Source organism: Mercenaria mercenaria, chromosome 13 (genome assembly GCF_021730395.1).
Source record: "Mercenaria mercenaria strain notata chromosome 13, MADL_Memer_1, whole genome shotgun sequence".
Classification (NCBI taxonomy): Eukaryota; Metazoa; Mollusca; class Bivalvia; order Venerida; family Veneridae; genus Mercenaria; species Mercenaria mercenaria.
The window spans coordinates 56,528,841-56,550,394 of NC_069373.1; the positions used below are offsets into that span (position 1 = coordinate 56,528,841).

The 21,554-nt window shown below is 36.9% G+C and overlaps 1 protein-coding gene across 6 annotated transcripts in view; it reads right to left on the bottom strand.

Moving 5' to 3' along the window:
• Positions 1-1,454: 1,454 nt before the first annotated feature.
• LOC123529608 (uncharacterized) overlaps positions 1,455-21,554 on the bottom strand; it is a 76,499-nt gene continuing 56,399 nt past the window's right edge. For 5 of the 6 annotated variants that reach the window (XM_053521904.1, XM_053521905.1, XM_045310002.2 and 2 more), the window contains one exon: positions 1,455-14,581. In XM_053521904.1, coding sequence (XP_053377879.1) covers positions 14,523-14,581 — 59 coding nt within the window. In that variant the 3' untranslated portion in view covers positions 1,455-14,522. The remainder of the gene's footprint in view (positions 14,582-21,554) is intronic. The other variant, XR_008366803.1, reaches the window with a different exon arrangement.

The following is a 21,554-nucleotide window of genomic DNA, read 5'->3' on the forward strand; positions in this document are numbered from 1 at the left end:
CTGGTTTTCAACCAGTAGGGGACTAATAATAAGAATACAGAGATTACGTGCATCTCAAAGATAAAGTAAAAAACTATTTCACAGGTCAGGTTAAAAAGGAAAAGCAGGACGTTGAATTAGAACTGATAGAAGGGTGGTAGCTGCCCAGCAAATACTTCTAAGCAGGGACTAGCTTGAAAAGACACAGGGAGACCGTTCCACAGACGTATGCTTCTGGGAAAAAAAGGAGTTTGCCTGATAATGTGTCTTTGAATATGATATCAAGTAGGTTTAAGTTTCTAGTAGGTCTAAGGAGACCGTGGTCAACAAAAACAAGGTGTTGTTGGATCTTGTACAACATAGTAACTGCACTGATCTTTGCCAGTTTAGTTCAATTATCATTTTGGAGACACTACTGGTGTAATTGTAGTCATTATAGACATATCTTGCTGCAGATCTTTGAACTTGCTCGATTTTATGGGTTAGGTATTTTTGCCATGGATGCCATATGGTGGAACAGTACTCTAACTGAGGTCTAACATAGGTTTTATATGCAACTTCTTTGACTCTTTTATTTGGGGTTCTGACATTTCGTTTGAGGAATCTTAGGGATTTTTTTGCTTTGGATGTTATGTTGTAGATATGATGAAAATGTTCTCAGTGGTTTAGAGAATATACAGTGGACACAAAGATCAAGTTGTTTGACCTCCGAAGTGTGACTTTACCTTGAACCTAGCGATCTGGGTTGTATGCTTTACACATCATCTAGGTAAGGTTAACTATGCTACCTTTATGACAATCATCTGAGCAGTTAAGAAGATATGGAGCGGACACAAAGTTCAGCTATTTGACCTTTGACCTCCCAATGTGACCTTGACTTTGCAGCTAGTGATCTAGGCTTTGCCTTCTGCTTATTGTCTTAATTGTATTTGTTTCTTTAACATTTGCAAATGTCGCGTTATGCTCATCTCACTGCTAGAGGGCAATACCATGCATTTCTATTACTGCATATTAACTAGCTCAATCAAACCGTGCCTGTAACATTTTCATTTTTGTCATGTTAGGCCACCTGTGGAGTTTAGTTTGTCACTTTTCTTTTTAGTTAGGTTAACAATTGATGTAACTTTGATGAAAACCTTTCAAGAGGATTAGACAATATGGGACAGATTCAAACTTAAGCTCCTCCAAGTGTGACCTTAATCTTGAGCCTTGAGACCTGGGTTGTGCACTCTGCACGTCAACTTGATGAGCTTAACACCAGAGCTTAGCTTTATGAAAATCTTCCATATGGAGCAGACAGAAGGTTTGACATGCGTAACCCTGATATAGCTTCCATATACGTTATATCTGGTGGCATAATATAATTTAAAATCTATTTACAGTTTAAAACCACCAGAAGCACTCATTTTTGAAAGCTAATGGATTCACTTAATAGGTACTGTGGTCATAACTATAATAAAAAAGATATACATGTATATATATAAAACTTTATTTGTTACAAATGACCTGTATAAAATCAGCAGTAAACCAAATTAGTCATAATGTAAAGGTATTACAAAATCTTAAAAACAATCTGAATAAACAAACATCTAAAATACAGCACATTCTGTTTACCTTAAAACAATATCATGAATGTAAAGGAATAAAAAAACAACACTACACTTGCTGGTAAAATGGGCTAAAAAGCTGAAATAATCTAATATACAAAATATCAAAAACATTCTTTCTCCATGAAAAAACAAGTTTCCTGATTGTTCTGGGACACATTTATACAAGGTTATTGGTTGAACTAACTTTAATACATTTCCCATCAGAGCTTTGTCAAGAAGATTTATATGTGACACGACTACATTTAACAAAAGCTGTCCATACTACAGACAATGCTCGACTATTCAAATTGTTCCAGAAGCAAGAATATATTACCCTGAATGTTGAAGTATCTATAAAGTTTCAATCCAGTATCTGCATTAGTTTTGGATGCAAAACTTTAACCAGAAGTTTTAAGTTCATAAGGGAACAAAATTTTGCAAAATACAAGTCAGAGTTATATAATTTGATGCTATGAACCGAAGAAAAGTGTAAAGTTCCAATATAATATTTGCAGTAGTTTTGGAGGCAGTAACTTGCATGCAAAACTTTAACCAGGATTTTCTAAGTCCAGAATGGGGCATAATCTGGCCTAAAAATAAATGTCAGTGTTACGGGTCTAGACACTTTCACCTAGTTCTATAACCCCAAAGACACATGTGAAGTTTCAAATAAATTTCTGCTTAAGTTTCGGAGATTGTTACTTGCATGCAAGACTTTAACTAGGATTTTTAAATGCAAAAGGGGGCAGAATTTGCCCAAATTACATGTCAGAGTTATGGGACTTGATCATGACATTATGAGGTCTGTAACTGACCTAGAAAAATAAAAAATAAAAGCTGTATGTCTTTAAATAACAGGTATTACATCATGTAACATACAAAACTTTAATGAAGAATTTTTAAGTCTAAATTGGGGCATCATCTGGCCAAAATACTTGTCAGCCTTATGGGACATCATGTTATCACCTAGTTTTTCATCCCCAAGAAACATCATGACATGATGTTTCAATTCATTATCTTCATTAGTTTTGGAGATAGTAACTTGCACACAAAACTTTAACTAGGATTTTCTAAGGCCTAAAGAGGGCATAATTTGGCCAAAATACATGTCAGAGTTATGGGACTTGACTCAGTGAGGTTGGTAATTAACCTAGAAAAAAGAAGAAAATATGTTTCAAAGCTATATGCCTTTAGATGACAGCTATATGTACTTGCATGCAAAACTTTAAGAAAGGTGTGACACTGACGCTGGCAACAGGGTGAGTAGAATAGCTGAGCTAAAAATGAGCTAAAACGTAATGAGATTAAACCCTGCAATTAAACTTCCAAAAATATCGCCTTTACTACATACTCCAACACCTAACAACATGCTATGTAGAGCCCCTCTGAACGTGTTTGTTATGGACAGAAGCTATATAGATCTGGTATATAATAATAGTAATCTTATGTCGCAGTCATTACCCGGCCCGGAGATGCCCATTGGACCGTGTGTTTGACAATTTGTTAATTTCTTTGTCCAATAAGGGGTAAGATGAGCATAATAGTCAGGTAAACAGTTATGTTATTTTATAACAATATCAAATATTATTATGGCAATAATAATAACTTGCATGCAAACTTCAACCAAATTTCCCGAGTAAAACAAGTGACTGAGTATTGCAGTGGCACTTTTGAACGTGTACATGTGCATGAAAAGAGTGCTATATAAATGTGGTATAATAATAATAATAGTAATAATAATAATAATAACAATAATAATAATAATACAGAAGTCCCCTACTGGTAATTTTTTTCAAACAATTTAAAACTTCAGGGCACAGTTACCTTAGCTTAACTGTATGGGGCTTTAAGCTGAACTGTAATTTTATTATAAGGTCATAGGCTATTTCAAGTAATTCTTTTACAATCTAGTTTGATCCACATGCTTTATAAATTTACATAAGCAGTTATTGAAAACAAGTGACTTTCTGGTTTTGCAGACATGCTGTTGTTGTTGTACTTGCAATGCATTATGGGTAGTTGGTTAGCAACTACTGCCTAGACTTTGTTTACACTGCTGAATACAGAAAAGAATTTAGAACACATATCATTATGCTTGCAAGAAACTCCCTTATCTGGAAAGTTGATGTTATAATCATTTAGATTATTAACAGAAATATTGGCTTTTGTTTCCTGTAGTTCACAGCTTCCACACTTCCAGAGCTTTTTTTTTCGGTGAAGCTGGGTTCACATTTATCTATAATGGATGGAGTTCACATATCCTCACATTTTTGAGTGTGCACTTAAAATGTGCGCTTCCACACTTATTTTTGTGAAAACTGGGAGGAATAAATACTCCACTTTGCCTGTTTTCAGGGTTCACAATCTTGAATTTCTGGCCTTGAGCTGCTGCTATACTTAAGAAATATTAAACAAGAGGACCATGATGGTCCTGAATCGCTCACCTCTTCCCATATGACCCAGTTTTGAGTATGACGTCGTTTTTTCTATTATTTGACATAGTGACTTAGTTTTTGAGCTCATGTGACCCAGTTTTGAACTTGACCTAGATATTATCAAGATAAAAATTCTGACCAATTTTCATGAAGATCCATTGAAAAATATGGTCTCTAGACAGGTCACAAGGTTTTTCTGTTATTTGACCTATTGACCTAGTTTTCGAAGGTACGTGACCCTGTTTTGAATTTTATCTAGATATCATCAAGGTGAACATTCTCACTAATTTTCATGAAGATCTCATGAAAAATATGGCCTCTAGAGAGGCCACAAGGTTTTTCTATTTTTATACCTACTGGCCTAGTTTTTGACCGCACGTGACCAAGTTTCGAAACTGACCTAGATATCATCAAGGTGAACATTCAGATTAATTTTCATGAAGATCCATTGAAAAATATGGCCTCTAGAGAGGTCAAAAGATTTGTCTAATTTTAGACCTACTGACCTAGTTTTTGACTGCAGTTGACCCAGTTTCAAACTTGGCCTAGATATCATCAAGATGAACATTCAGACCAAATTTCATACAGATCCCATGAAAAGTATGGCCTCTAGAGAGGTCACAAGGTTTTTTTATTATTTGACCTACTGACCCTAGTTTTTTAAGGCACGAGACCCAGTTTCAAAACTGACCTAGATATCATCAAGGTGAACATTCTGACCAATTTTCATGAAGATCCATTCAAGGGTATGGCCTCTAGAGAGATCACAAGGTTTTTCTATTTCAAGACCTACTGACCTAGCTCGCAGTTGACCCAGTTTCAAACTTGACCTATATATCATCAAGATAAACATTCAGACCAACTTTCATACAGATCCCATGAAAAATATGGCCTCTAGAGAGGTCACAACGTTTTTTCATTATTTGACCTACTGACCTACTTTTTAAAGGCACGTGACCCACTTTCGAACCTGACCTAGATATCATCAAGATGAACATTCTGACCAATTTTTATGGAGATCCATTCACAAGTATGGCCTCTAGAGAGGTCAAAAGGTTTTTCTATTTTTAGACCTACTGACCTAGTTCTTGAGCGCACATGATCAAGTTTCGAACTTGACCTAGATATCATCAAGATGAACATTCAGACCAACTTTCATACAGATCCCATGAAAAATATGGCCTTTACAGAGGTCACAAGGTTTTTCTATTATTTGACCTACTGACCTAGTTTTTGAGGGCACGTGACCCACTTTCGAACTTGACCTAGATATCATCAAGGTGAACTTGTGACCAATTTTCATGAAGATCTTGTGAAATATATGGCCTCTAGAGAGGTCACAAGGTTTTTCTATTTTTAGACCTACTGACCTAGTTTTTGAAGGTACGTGACCCAGTTTCTAACTTGACCTAGATATCATCAAGATGAACATTCTGACCAATTTTCATGAAGATCTTGTGAAATATATGGCCTCTAGAGAGGTCACAAGGTTTTTCTATTTTTAGACCTACTGACCTAGTTTTTGATGGCACGTGACCCAGTTTCGAATTTAACCTAGATATTATCAAGATGAACATTCTGACCAACTTTCATAAAGATCCCACAAAAATGTGACCTCTAGAGTGGTCACAAGCAAAAGGACGGACGGACGCAGCGTGATCACAAAAGCTAACCTTGTCACTATGTGACAGGTGAGCTAAAAAGAGGCTTGAACAAATTCTAAACAAATATTATCTCACTTCATGTGTTTTATAGCTGCTGTATTCTAACTTATAACTGAATAAAGCTACTATTTTTTATTGGATCTTCATTTAACTGTTGCTCTTTTGTGTATGAAAAGCTTATTGACAGTTATCAAAATTTACTGGAGGCTGGGTTTCATTGTTATTATTAATAAATAATGAAATTTATTTTATGCTAACTAATGAAATACTGTATTCTATCAGTTAAATATTTTCATATCTCATCGCTCACACTGTGAAAATATGAAATCTTTATTTTCACACTGTGAGAGATATGAGCTCCGCCCCCTCATACATTGTGTAAGAATTTTGAATTATTTGCTTAAAACAGGATGAAAATTATAGTCGCACTTTGTTCTTAATAATATATTTCTCGATTCAAATTATTTTACTTAAAGAGAATTCCATACCGTTATGCAGCAAAATGGAACTTTATGTTGCATGCGTCTTTATAACGTCACAGCACGTCTGATGTCATGTCTGTTTACGTGCGTCAGTTTCCCACGCTGAGATTAAAACAGTTGCAAAATGCATTTCTCAATGTAAGTGAGCATAAAATAAAAAGAAAATTTGTTTGTTTTTCATGAATATGGAATATATCTCACCTCGAAGTGAGAAAATTTTCACATTTTCACTCGCGCTACGCGCTCGTGAAAATATTTGAAATTTTCTCACTTCTCAGTGAGATATATACCATATTCACTCAAAACAAACAAATATCCTCTATGTTAACAGATTTTTATTGTGTCTATTTTTGAATGATGCGTGTTGGTGACGTTAACAGTTTTGTGGAAATTCCTTATTTCAGTATCCTATACAATGTACTAGTAGTTTAACGTGCAGGCTGATCATGGTCTGCACTGTTCATAAACTTCCATCAAACTCCCCTTCGAATAATAAATGGTACTGCCCAAACTGAATGATAGACCAGTCCTGGACCAATTAACGGTTACTAAAAATAATAATGAAAATTATAGAAAAGATAAGGTAAGGGTAGAATTCTCGGAAACACAGAGCACCACAAACACAGCCCCAGAGCCACTAATTTGCAAAGTAGGCCCACAACAAAAAGAAAGTGTAATGGAAAAATATTACAGAGGGGTTACTTCAAAAATCCAAGTACACATGCAAAATGGGGTAAAGGGTAGAAAGGGGGTGGGGGAGGGGGTTAAAGGGGAAAGTAGAACATGGATAAATATACAAAGGGAATGCTACATTCCTTAATCAAAGTTACACTACAACATAAACCACAGTAGCAGGAAATTAATGTACCAAGAACAAACACTCACACCCACACATAACTAACTAACAGACAAGTACGATATAACAACACTGTAAGGCACTACCCAAGATACACAAACGCACATATATAAGTAGGAAACATTGCTTTAAGATTCCTGCAGCCAAAATTAAGGTGGGCACGAAAACTTACTCATGGGGGAGGGATGCCAAAACAAGAGAGCACAACTGCAAGGGTAAAGGACGGGAGCGATAGGGGGAGTGAGGAGAAAGAGGAAAGAAATGCTAGCAATAAGAAGGCAACACAAAATACAAGGCAGATGGAAAACAAGTTGAAAATAGGGGTACCGCATTAGAATGGTCATTAACCTATATAAAGGAAACTGGGGGGTTTAAAATGCGTTTAGAGCATGCCAACCTCGCACTTACCCTAATTTTTACAAGTTACACACCATGTAAATAAAATCCCCGCTGAGAAAGGCTCTAACATTAGCGAAAATAAACCCAGATCAGAGTAAGTAAAACGTAAAATTAAGGTAAATCTAAAGTATAATTACACCAATGTACTCAACAACTTGTCTGAAGTCAAGAGCACTAAAAGCCTAACTTTTAAGGGCACGACTAAGAAAGCTGCAAGACAAAATTCCACTCCCTCCGTCCGTTTTATGTAGCATGTAGGAGAAAAGCATCATGGAGTCTTACACTTTATCAGTCATCAAATAGGAAAGCGTAGCAATTAACTGTAGAGGGGTTAATCATGAAAGATGTACTGTGCATCACGATTTTCGCATTGTATCTTCTTTTGATGAACTTTTTAACTCGTATTACAAATATAAAACAAGAGGACCATGATGGTCCTGAATCGCTCACCTCTTCCCACATGATCCAGTTTTGAGTATGACGTCGTTTTTTCTATTATTTGACATAGTGACCTAGTTTTTGAGCTCATATGACCCAGTTTTGAACTTGACCTAGATATTATAAAGATAAAAATTCTGACCAATTTTCATGAAGATCCATTGAAAAATATGGTCTCTAGAGAGGTCACAAGGTTTTTCTATTATTTGACCTACTGACCTAGTTTTTTAAGGCAGGTGACCCAGTTTCAAATTTGACCTAGATATCATCAAGGTGAACATTCTGACCAATTTTCATGAAGATCCATTCAAGGGTATGGCCTCTAGAGAGGTCACAAGGTTTTTCTATTTCAAGACCTACTGACCTAGTTTTTGATCGCAGTTGACCCAGTTTCAAACTTGACCTAGATATCATCAAGATAAACATTCAGACCAACTTTCATACAGATCCCATGAAAAATATGGCCTTTAGAGAGGTCACAACGTTTTTTCATTATTTGACCTACTGACCTACTTTTTGAAGGTACGTGACCCACTTTCGAACTTGACTTAGATATCATCAAGGTGAACATTCTGACCAATTTTTATGAATATCCATTCACAAGTATGGCCTCTAGAGAGGTCACAAGGTTTTTCTATTTTTAGACCTACTGACCTAGTTTTTGACCGCACATGACCCTGTTTCGAATTTGACCTAGATATCATCAAGATGAACATTCAGACCAACTTTCATGAAGATCCATTGAAAAATATGGCCTTTAGAGAGGTCACAAGGTTTTTCTATTTTAAGACCTACTGACCTAGTTTTTGACGGCACGTGACCCACTTTCAAATTTGACCTAGATATCATCAAGATGAACATTCAGACCAACTTTCATACAGATCCCATGGAAAATATGGCCTCTAGTTAGGTCACAAGGTTTCTCTATTATTTGACCTTCTGACCTAGTTTTTGATGGCACGTGACCCACTTTCGAACTTGACTTAGATATCATCAAGATGAACATAATGACAAATTTTCATGAAGATTTCATGAAATATATGGCCTCTAGAGAGGTCACAAGGTTTTTCTATTTTTAGACCTACTGACCTAGTTTTTGACCGCACGTGACCCAGTTTCAAACTTGACCTAGATATCATCAGGATGACCATTCAGACCAACTTTCACACAGATCCCATGAAAATTATGGCCTTTAGAGAGGTCACAAGGTTTTTCTATTATTTGACCTACTGACCTAGTTTTTGACGGCACGTGACCCAGTTTCGATCTTGACCTAGATATCATCAAGGTGAACGTTCTGAACAATTTTCATGAAGATCTTGTGAAATATATGGCCTCTAGAAAGGTCACAAGGTTTTTCTATTTTTAGACCTACTGACCTAGTTTTTGATGGCACGTGACCCAGTTTCGAACTTGACCTAGATATCATCAAGGTGAACGTTCTGACCAATTTTAATGAAGATCTTGTGAAATATATGGCCTCTAGAAAGGTCACAAGGTTTTTCTATTTTTAGACCTACTGACCTAGTTTTTGATGGCACGTGACCCAGTTTCGAACTTGACCTAGAAATCATCAAGATGAACATTCAGACCAACTTTCATACAGATCCCATGAAAAATATGGCCTTTTGAGAGGTCACAAGGTTTTTCTATTATTTGACCTACTGACCTAGTTTTTGAAGGCACGTGACCCAGTTTCGAACTTGACCTAGATATCATCAAGGTGAACGTTCTGACCAACTTTCATGAAGATCTTGTGAAATATATGGCCTCTAGAGAGGTCACAAGGTTTTTCTATTTTTAGACCTACTGACCTAGTTTTTGATGGCACGTGACCCAGTTTCGAACTTGACCTAGATATCATCAAGATGAACATTCTGACCACTTTTCATGAAGATCCATTAAAAATTATGGCCTCTAGAGAGGTCACAAGGTTTTTCTATTTTTAGACCTACTGACCTAGTTTTTGACGACACGTGACCCAGTTTCGAACTTGACCTAGATATCCTCAAAATGAACATTCTGACCAACTTTCATAAAGATCCCATGAAAAATGTGACCACTAGAGTGGTCACGAGCAAAGTTTACGGACGGACGCACGGACGGACGCACGATCACAAAAGCTCACCTTGTCACTTTGTGACAGGTGAGCTAAAAAAATCCAAATTTTATAAACTACATCTCCATAGTATTCCTGGTGTGTAAGTCCAAGTCTTAAAAGTGTTTTTAGAAGAAGTTCCAGTTTATCAAACATGCAATACTACCTTAAATGAAATATGCTATGTTAAACTTAAGGTAATTTATCTAAAGTTCTACTGTCAGCGTAAGGATGTAACGATATATCGAAATTCACTGTATCAAGATACATTAATTATATCACATATCATATCATAGGCCTGTTTCACGATACAGAAACGATACAGTGAAAAGAAGAAACATTGAATGAAAACTTTGATAAAATCAATGAACTTGACCTAGATATTATCAAGATAAAAATTCTGACCAATTTTCATGAAGATCCATTGAAAAATATGGTCTCTAGAGAGGTCACAAGATTTTTCTATTATCTGACCTATTGACCTAGTTTTCGAAGGTACATTACCCTGTTTTAAACTTTACCTAGATATCATCAAGGTAAACATTCTCACTAATTTTCATGAAGATCTCATGAAAACTATAGCCACTAGAGAGGTCACAAGGTTTTTCTATTTTTATACCTACTGGCCTAGTTTTTGTACGCACGTGACCCAGTTTCGAAAGTGACCTAGGTATCATCAAGGTAAACATTCAGATCAATTTTCATGAAGATCCATTGAAAAATATGGCCTCTAGAGAGGTCAAAAGATTTTATTAATTTTAGACCTACTGACCTAGTTTTTGACTGCAGTTGATCCAGTTTCAAACTTGACCTAGATATCAAGATGAACATTCAGACCAACTTTCATACAGATCCAATGAAAAGTATGGCCTCTAGAGAGGTCACAAGGTTTTTTATTATTTGACCTACTGACCTAGTTTTTTAAGGCACGTGACCCAGTTTCAAACTTGACCTAGATATCATCAAGGTGAACATTCTGACCAATTTTTATGGAGATTCATTCACAAGTATGGCCTCTAGAGAGGTCACAAGGTTTTTCTATTTTTAGACCTACTGACCTAGTTTTTGACCGCACATGACCCTGTTTCGAACTTGACCTAGAATAACATCAAGATGAACATTTAGACCAATTTTCATACAGATCCCATGAAAAATATGGCCTTTAGAGAGGTCACAAGGTTTTTCTATTATTTGACCTACTGACCTAGTTTTTGATGGCACGTGACCCACTTTCGGACTTGACCTAGATATCATCAAGACGAACATTCAGACCAACTTTCATACAGATCCCATGAAAAATATGGCCTCTAGAGAGGTCACAAAGTTTTTCTATTATTTAACCTACTGACCTAGTTTTTGAAGGCACGTGACCCACTTTCGAACTTGACCTAGATATCATCAAGGTGAACATTCTGACCAATTTTCATGAAGATCTCATAAAATATATGGCCTCTAGAGAGGTCACAAAGTTTTTTTATTTTTAGACCTACTGACCTAGTTTTTGACCGCACGTGACCCAGTTTCGAACTTGACCTAGATATCATCAAGATGAACATTCAGACCAACTTTCATACAGATCCCATGAAAATATGGCCTTTAGAGAGGTCACAAGGTTTTTCTATTATTTGACCTACTGACCTAGTTTTTGATGGCACGTGACCCAGTTTCGAACTTGACCTAGATATCATCAAGGGAACGTTCTGACCAATTTTCATGAAGATCTTGTGAAATATATGGCCTCTAGAGAGGTCACAAGGTTTTTTCTATTTTTAGACCTACTGACCTAGTTTTTGAAGGCACGTGACCCAGTTTCGAACTTGACCTAGATATCATCAAGGTGAACATTCTGACCAATTTTCATGAAGATCTTGTGAAATATATGGCCTCTAGAGAGGTCACAAGGTTTTTTCTATTTTTAGACCTACTGACCTAGTTTTTGATGGCACGTGACCCACTTTCGAACTTGACCTAGATATCATCAAGATGAACATTCAGACCAACTTTCATACAGATCCCATGAAAAATATGGCCTCTAGAGAGGTCACAAGGTTTTTCTATTATTTGACCTACTGACCTAGTTTTTGAAAGCACGTGACCCACTTTCGAACTTGACCTAGATATCATCAAGGTGAACATTCTGACCAATTTTCATGAAGATCTCATAAAATATATGGCCTCTAGAGAGGTCACAAGGTTTTTCTATTTTTAGACCTACTGACCTAGTTCTTGAAGGCACGTGACCCAGTTTCGAACCTGACCTAGATATGATCAAGGTGAACATTCTGACCAATTTTCATGAAGATCTTGTGAAATATATGGCCTCTAGAGAGGTCACAAGGTTTTTCTATTTTTAGACCTACTGACCTAGTTTTTGATGGCACGTGACCCAGTTTCGTACTTGACCTAGATATCATCAAGATGAACATTCTGACCAACTTTCATAAAGATCCCATGAAAAATGTGACCTCTAGAGTGGTCACAAGCAAAAGATTACGGACTGACGCACGCACGCACGCACGCACGGACGACGGACGCTGCGCGATTACTAAAGCTCACCTTGTCACTTTGTGACAGGTGAGCTAAAAATAGAGAGCAAAACCAGCACGAAAGTATGAGGTGTGCAAGTTTATATCATGATAAAGACTCATGCAAGTTTTCAATCATCTATATTAAATACCTTTTGAGCTAGATGTGTCACAAGGTGAAAATGTGCATTTTTGACTAATTCAGGGGCCATAAATCTAAAAATAGTGGGTGGAGGCAGACAAAAAATAGGAGGTGCATAATTTCAAATAATAATAAAGACTTGTGCAAGGTTTCATCATTTTATATGAAATACTTTTTGAGCTAGGCGTGTCACAAGGTAAAAATATGCATTTTTGATTATTTCAAGGGCCATAACTCTTAAAATAGGGAGAAAAGAGAGAGAAAAAATTAGGTGCGCAAGTTCATATCATGATAAAGACTTGTGCAAGGTTTCATCAATTCATATGAAATACTTTTTGAGCTAGGCACGTCACAGGGTGAAAATGTGCATTTTTAACTATTTCAGGGCCCATAACTCTGAAAATAGGGGCTGACCCAAACGAAAAATAGAAGGTACGCAAGTCAGTATCATGATTAAGATTGATGCATGGTTTCATGAATCTATATCAAATACTTTTTGAGCTAGGCATGTCACAAGGTGAAAATGTGCATTTTTGACTATTTCAGGGGCCATAACTCTTAAAATAGGGGGTGGAGCCAGACGAAAAATAGGAGGTGCGCAACTTCATATCATGTTAAAGACTCATGCAAGGTTTCACCAATTTATATCAAATACTTTTTGAGCTAGGCGTGTCACGAACCTCGGACAGACGCATGCATGGACGGACGCACGGAAAAGTGCAAATCTATATGCCCCCACCACTCATGGGGAGCACAAAAACAAAGGTTGCCGAAAAACTTTAACCTTAAAATAACCTAAGTATAACACCTTGGTGACCTTGACCTTGAGTATAATGGACCCAGCCCCTGCAAATACTGTTTGTATGCTGGAAATGTTTATGTGAAGTTACTGTAAGATAAAAGCAATAGTAACTAAGATATGACAGAAAAACAAAGGTTGCCGAAAAACTTTAAATAACCAATAAAGCTCATGCTGACGCTGGGGCGAGTTTAGAATAGCCACTCTTCTCCGAATATTGGAGGTAAAATCCATTTAAGGATTGTTGAGTTACAGACTGGACATGAAAAAAGCCCTTGGCCTTTGACTTCCGAGTGTGACCTTGACCTTTCAGCCAAGGGCCTGGGTATTGTAAATGACATGTTGTCTCATCCAGAGGAATATTTGTGTCAACTGATATTTAAATCCTTTTAGCATGACAAAGTTATAGACACAGGAAAAATCCTAATGACCTTTGATCTCCATCTCATCATGGGGAATTTATACCAAGTAATATAGTAATCCCTTGATGGATGACAGAATTATGGACCAGACAGGAAAAACCCTGTTGACCTTTGGCCGCCAATTGTGACCTTCACCTTTGAGCTAAGGGTCCGGGTTTTGCATATGACAAGTTGTCCCATCTTTGGGAATATTTTTGTCAAGTAATATTAAAATCCCTTGATGAAAGACAGAGTTATGGACCGGACAAGAAACAGACCCTGTTCATGCCATGTAAACATTTGACTGCCAAGTGTGGCTTTGACCTTTGAGCCAGGGGTCTGAAAGTTGTGCATGATATATCATCTTATTATGAGGTATATTTGTGCCAAGTAATATTAAAATCCCTTCATGGATGGCAGAGTAATGGACCTGACAGGAAAAAAAGCTCCGTTGACCTTTGACCTCCAATTGTGACCTTGACCTTTGAGCCAGGGGTACAGGTTTTGCACATGACACATTGTCTCATCTTTGGGAACATTGGTGTCAAGTAATATTAAAATCCCTTGATAAATGACAGAGGTATGGACCGGACACGAAATTGCAGACTGACTAAATGACGGATGGAAAAGTGCATTCCTATAGTCCCAGAAACTGGTTTTCAACCAGTTGGGGACTAATAAATGTTTTCTGCCAGGTCTTGCATTCACAGAAACGTTACTTTGTAACACTTTCATATGATGGTGGGGCATCTGTACTGACATCTGGAGGTGGTGCTGAAACAGACCGAAAGATGAAAATTAATTGCTTTTTTAAGAAACAAACAGGCAAGAAAAGCTAAAATATTTAGTCTACTGACAAAACTAGAACTGTCACAGGTGTGACGAATACCCACACAATACGGTCTTGTCCCAGAAGAATGGCAACCATAAGAAAGACATTGCCACAAGAAGGTGCAATTTAAATCAAACTTAACATGTATTTTATGATTTCACATCTGTGTACCAAAATTTACCTAAATCTAGCAGCTGTCAAGCCTTTCATGAGTTAATGTCCAGCAACCATGAGTTTGACAAATTTTTAGTTGGAAAGGGGCCATAACTACATATAAAATTGGTGGTAGTAGACAAATTGAACTTTACATGTATTTTATAATGTTACACCTGTGTACCAAAAACATTTAAAGTCAAGAACTGTCACTGGAGTATTTAATGACTCCAATGGTGGATGAATATTGCACAATAGCTTGAGTTTGTGTTAAACAAGAGCTGTCACTTATGGTGACAAATGCCCCCGCAGTGCCTTGACCTTTTACCTGGTGACCTTGACCTTTGACTTGGTGACCCCAAAGTCAATAGGGGTCGTGTACTCAATAAGTACTATTAGCATGTGAAGTTTGAAGGTCCTGGGTGCGGTGGTTCGTGAGTAAATTGTCTTCATGCAAAAAATTAACACTGGGCCCTCGTGACCTTTGACCTGGTGACCCCAAAGAGAGTAGGGGTCGTGTACTCAATAAGTACTATCGGCATGTGAAGTTTGAAGGTCGTGGGTGCAGCGGTTCACAAGTAAAGTGCCTTCATGCAAAAAGTTAACGTTGGCCCCTGTGACCTTTGACCTGGTGACCCCAAAGACAGTAGGGGTCGTGTACTCAATAAGCACTATCAGCATGTGAAGTTTGAAGGTCTTTGGTGCAACTGTTCGCGAGTAAAGTGCCTTCATGCAAAAAGTTAACGTTGTGACTAACTAACGGACGGACAGTTGAATGCTAATAATAATTATGCCTCCCTTCCAGGGCATAAAAATACCAAATAATAAGAGTTAGATAAAGTGTATCAAAACATTATACAATTCTAAGGGAAATGGGGACACAATTCAGGAAATATTATTTGGTGCAAGAGTTATGCACCTTGTGTCATATGATATGAGTGATGATGTGGAACAACTACTTCAAGATTGAAACAAATGCATTTCTTAATAACTGAGATATAGTGAAAATCAAAATTAACCTTATATTCTAAGTAAAAGGGGGCATAGTTCATAAAAATTGGTGTCAGAGTTATGAACCCTGTGTCACATGATGTAAGTGATAAGGTGGAACGTTTATTTTAAGTTTGAATCAAATCTATTTAGTTATAACTGAGATATAGTGAAAATGCATCAAAATAAATCTTAAATTCTAAGTAAAAGGAGCATAATTCATAAACAATTGGTGTCAGAGTTATGCACTTTGTGTCACATGGTGTGGGTGATAAGGTAGAACATCTATTTTAGGTTTGAATCAAATCTATTTAGCAATAACTGAGATATAGATTTCGTGACGGGATATTTGACATGACGTGACAAAACTGACTCCTATATACCCCCAACCCCCAAACATGTTTGGTGGTGGTGGGGGGGGGGGGGGGGGGGGGGTTGAGGGGTATAATAAGATATTTATGAACGTTTACCATTGCTTAATACTAAATATATGTTTAATCTCAAAAACCAACAGTATATTTATATTTGTACTTTGAATTTCTCAAATAAACTGAAAATCCTTTTCTTGCGTATGTTCATGCTAAATCATAGCTGCTAATCATGCCATTCGAGCACCAGTGTGGCACTTACTGCATTGTACACAAACAAGAGGGCCCTGATGGCTCTGTATCTCTTACCTGTATAGTTGTACTGGTTAGTTTTAACAGACCTATTCTAATTTAAAAGTGCAAATATAATCCTTTTTTTATTTAATTGGGTGGTAAAACTATAAATGAGCCGTGCCATAAGAAAACCAACATAGTGCATTTGCGACCAGCATGATCCACACAGTCTGGTCAGGATCCATGCTGTTCGCTTTCAAAGCCTATTGCAATTAGAGAAACCATTAGCGAACAGCATGTATCCTGACCAGACTGCGCGGATGCGCAGGATTGTTTGGATCCAAGCTGGTTGTAAATGCACTATGTTGGTTTACATATGACGCGACTCAAATATCATTTAACAGTCACAAGATGAGCAAGATAAAACAACTAGGAGATTTTTTTTAACAAGAGGACCATGATGGTCCTGAATCGCTCACCTCTTCCCACATGATCCAGTTTTGAGTATGATGTCGTTTTTTCTATTATTTGACATAGTGACCTAGTTTTTGAGCTCATGTGACCCAGTTTTGAACTTGACCTAGATATTATCAAGATAAAAATTCTGACAAATTTTCATGAAGATCCATTGAAAAATATGGTCTCTAGAGAGGTCACATGGTTTTTCTATTATTTGACCTATTGACCTAGTTTTTTAAGAAACTTGACCTAGATATCATCAAGGTGAACATTCTGACCAATTTTCATGAAGATCCATTGAAAAATATGGCCTCTAGAGAGGTCACAAGGTTTTTCTATTTCAAGACCTACTGACCTAGTTTTTGATCGCAGTTGACCAAGTTTCAAACTTGACCTAAATATCACCAAGAGAAACATTCAGACCAATTTTCATACAGATCCCATGAAAAATATGGCCTCTAGAGAGGTCACAACGCTTTTTTATTATTTGACCTACTGACCTTCTTTTTGAAGGCACGTGACCCACTTTCGAACCTAACCTAGATATCATCAAGATGAACATTCTGACCAATTTTTATGGAGATCCATTCACAAGTATGGCCTCTAGAGAGGTCACAAGGGTTTTCTATTTTTAGACCTACTGACCTAGTTTTTTATTGCACATGACCCTGTTTCGAATTTGACCTAGATATCATCAAGATGAACATTCAGACCAACTTTCATACAGATCCAATCGAAAATATGGCCTCTAGAGAGGTCACAAGGTTTTTCTATTATTTGATCTACTGACCTAATTTTTGATGGCACGTGACCCACTTTCGAAACTGACTTAGATATCATCAAGGTAAACGTTCTGACCAATTTTCATAAAGATCTTGTGAAACATATGGCCTCTAGAGAGGTCACAAGGTTTTTCTCTTTTTAGACCTCCTGACCTAGTTTTTGATGGCACATGACCCAGTTTCGAACTTCACCTAGATATCATCAAGGTGAACATTCTGACCAATTTTCATGAAGATCCATTAAAAATTTTGGCCTCTAGAGAGGTCACAAGGTTTTTCTATTTTTAGACCTACTGACCTAGTTTTTGAAGGCACGTGACCCAGTTTCGAACTTGACCTAGAATTTACCAAGATGAACATTCTGACCCATTTTCATAAAGATCCCATGAAAAATGTGACCTCTAGAGATGTCACAAGGAAAAGTTTACGCACGGACGGACGCATGCACGCACGGACGACGGACACCGCGCTATCACAAAAGCTCACCTTGTCACTTTGTGACAGGTGAGCTAAAAATGATAATTTAGTTTAAAAATAAATTCAGTTTTGATATTATCTGACAGCTACAAACAAGAAACTTAATATCACAGAAGATTTTTAAAAGCTTGGTTTGACTAATGTTTTGAACATACCCAGTATTTACCTATTCTGTAATTACAAATGTAATAATTACCCTTAAGCTAAAGGAAGGCAGTAAAACAGCAGTTTTTCAGCATTATTTTTCAGTGCATTCAAAAGGTAGTTTTTTTAATCAGTTACTAGTCTTCAAATTCCTGCATTTACATATTTAATGGAAAAAGCAGTGAAAGTGCAGTGAAAATGCAATTAACCTGGCTGAAATGTGTAAATGAGCCAAGAGGTATAATGATGTCACAAAAAACTGCAGGATCAGTTTTATGCAGTTAAATGACATCACAAAAACAAGAGGGCCATGATGGCCCTATATCGCTCACCTGAGTAGAGTTGCTTGCTTGAACAAATTTCTTAGCTAAAGCTTTAAGATCTAGGCCTTCTGGTTTATTTTTAGCAAATTTATGAAGATTTCCCTATGCACAATCAAGTAACCCTGGGGCTGGGTCAATTTGACCCTGGGGGGTCAAGATTTGAACAAATTTTGTAGAGGTCCACTAGGTTATGCTACATGTCAAATATCTAAGCTCTAGGCCTTCTGGGTTTTTTTCTAGAAAGTTTTGAAGATTTTTCTATGTACAATCAAGTAACCATATGGGGCGAAGCCAGTTTGACCCGGGGTCATGATTTGAATTTTTTTGTAGAAGTCTACTAGGCAATGCTACATGTCAAATATCTAAGATATCTGGTTTATTTTTAGAAATTTTTTGAAGATTTTCATATGTAAAATCAAGTGACCCCTGGAGCGGGGTCAATTTTGACCCCGGGGTCATGATTTGAACAACTTTAGTAGAGGTCCACTAGGCAATGCTACAGGTCAAATATCTAAGCTCTAGGTCTTCTGGTTTATTTTTAGAAATTTTTTGAAGATTTTCATATGTAAAATCAAGTGACCCCTAGGGCAGGGTCAAATTTTACCCCGGGGTCATGATTTGAACAACTTTAGTAGAGGTCCACTAGGCAATGCTACAAGTCAAATATCTAAGCTCTAGGGCTTCTGGTTTTTGAGAAGAAGATTTTTTAAGATTTTCCTATGTAAAATCAAGTGACCCCGGCGGCAGGGCCAATTTTGAGCCCGAGGGTCATGATTTAAACAAATTTTGTAGAGGTCCACTAGGCAATGCTACAGGCGGGGTCAATTTTGACCCCGGGGTCATGATTTGAACAAACATGGTAGAGGTCCACTAGGCAATGCTTCACAACATATATCTAAGCTCTAGGGCTTCTGGTTTTTGAGAAGATTTTTTAAGATTTTCCTATGTAAAATCAAGTGACCCCTGGGGCAGGGTCAATTCTGATCCCAGGGGTATTGATTTAAACAAATTTTGTAGAGGTCCACTAGGCAATGCTACAGGTCAAATATCAAAGCTCTATGCCTTCTGGTTTATTTTTAGAAATTTTTTGAAGATTTTCCTAATGTAAAATCAAGTGACCCCTGGGGCGGGGTCAATTTTGACCCGGAGTTCATGATTTTAACAATTTTAGTAGAGGTCCACTAGGCAATGCTACATGTCAAATATCAAAGCTCTACGGCTTCTGCTTTTTGAGAAGAAGATTTTTTTAAAATTTTCCTATGTAAAATCAAGTGACCCCTGGGGCGGGGTCAATTTTGACCCCGGGGTCATGATTTGAACAAAATTGGTAGAGGTCCACTAGGCAATGCTTCATACCAAATATCTAAGCTCTAGGGCTTCTGGTTTTTGAGAAGAAGATGTTTAAAGTTTTTCCTTTCGGTTGCCATGGCAACCAGTTCTCCGTGAGATTCAATTCTTTGAACAATTTTGAAAGGGGGCCACCCAAGGATCATTCCTGTGAAGATTGGTGTAATTCTGCCCAGTGGTTTTCAAGAAGAAGATTTTTTTACAAATTGTTGACGGAAGACGGACAACGCACGACGGACATCAAGCGGTCACAATAGCTCACCTTGTCACTTATTGACAGGTGAGCTAAAAACAGCAGAACTCACATTTAACATCAAATATTTGAAACCTTGAATTTACATCAACTTGTCCAAAGGAAGTAATTCATTTTTTACTTTCTTTTAAATATTAAACTGGTCTGTGATGATTTAACCAGCCATTAAATGCACAATGAGCCAAATTTCTATTTAAATACAAAACCTCAGATTCAAACAGGTTATGAACTGGGATTTTCCTTTATCTTTTGAATCCTTGAGAATTTTCGGTCTGAATTTGCACATTTTCACCAGTTTCCAGGAAATGTACAAATCTATTCAGTCTGTGCATGATTTTCACACTTCAATCCTGCCTTATTAGTAAACTTAAGTTGTTATCAATTATCTAACTATTTGTACATTATTTTGCCAAATAACTTTGTGTTTAACATTGTATTTGTGCAGTTAGAATCCATTTTTACATTTTCACAGGCTTTAGATTTCATTGTAAGCTGCCACTTCTCTGCATTATGGGACATCAGGAAGCAGTATTTAGCAGTTTCTTTTTTTTAAATACTACTTCGTAAGTACTGTCCATAAGATGGTGTAAAAGTTGCTCTTAAAAATAACTGCATTTAACTTCTCATAAAATTGCTTTTTGTGAAAACTTTTTCAAAAGCTTCAAAACAACTGCAGAAAACTGGCCACCACCAGTTATTTGCAGTTTCTGAAAAAAAAAACTGCTTTTTTACTGGTCATTTCATGCCGGAAACAGTTTTAATTAGAGCTATCACTGAAGGTGATGAAATGTACCCCCCGCATGCACTGACACTGTACATATCAATTTGATGCACACAAGATTGCATAATTATGTGGACTGTATCTATATAGACTCTATGTATGTAGTATAGTAACAAAAATCAAAGTAACATAACTCTGCATATTATATTTCTGAAAGAATCTTACATGCACCATGCACAAGTAAGGTTGGTATTGATCACTTGTGTTTCATTAAATTGTGTGGAATGATTCGGAAGATTAAGCGCGTACAAGATTGCATATGCAGACTCAATGTATATAGTATAGTAACAAAAAACAAAGTCCCATAGCTCTGCAGAATATGTATTTAAAGGCAAAGAAAATCTCCTATATAAGTGACACCCCCCCCACCCCCAAATACCAGACTTTTTAATCCCCAATATACAAGATCCTGTCTGGTCCAGTCTGATAAGGGTCAATAAAACCCCTGTAGACTTGACATGTAGCCTAATTATTGTTAGAGAATCATAAATTTTATTGCCTACAGATAAATTGGTTATTTCCTGTGTTTTGCATTTTATTGATTGGAATCTGTTTTTTTTTTTTGTTTTTTGTTTTTTTTTTTTTTAAGAATGTACACAAAATT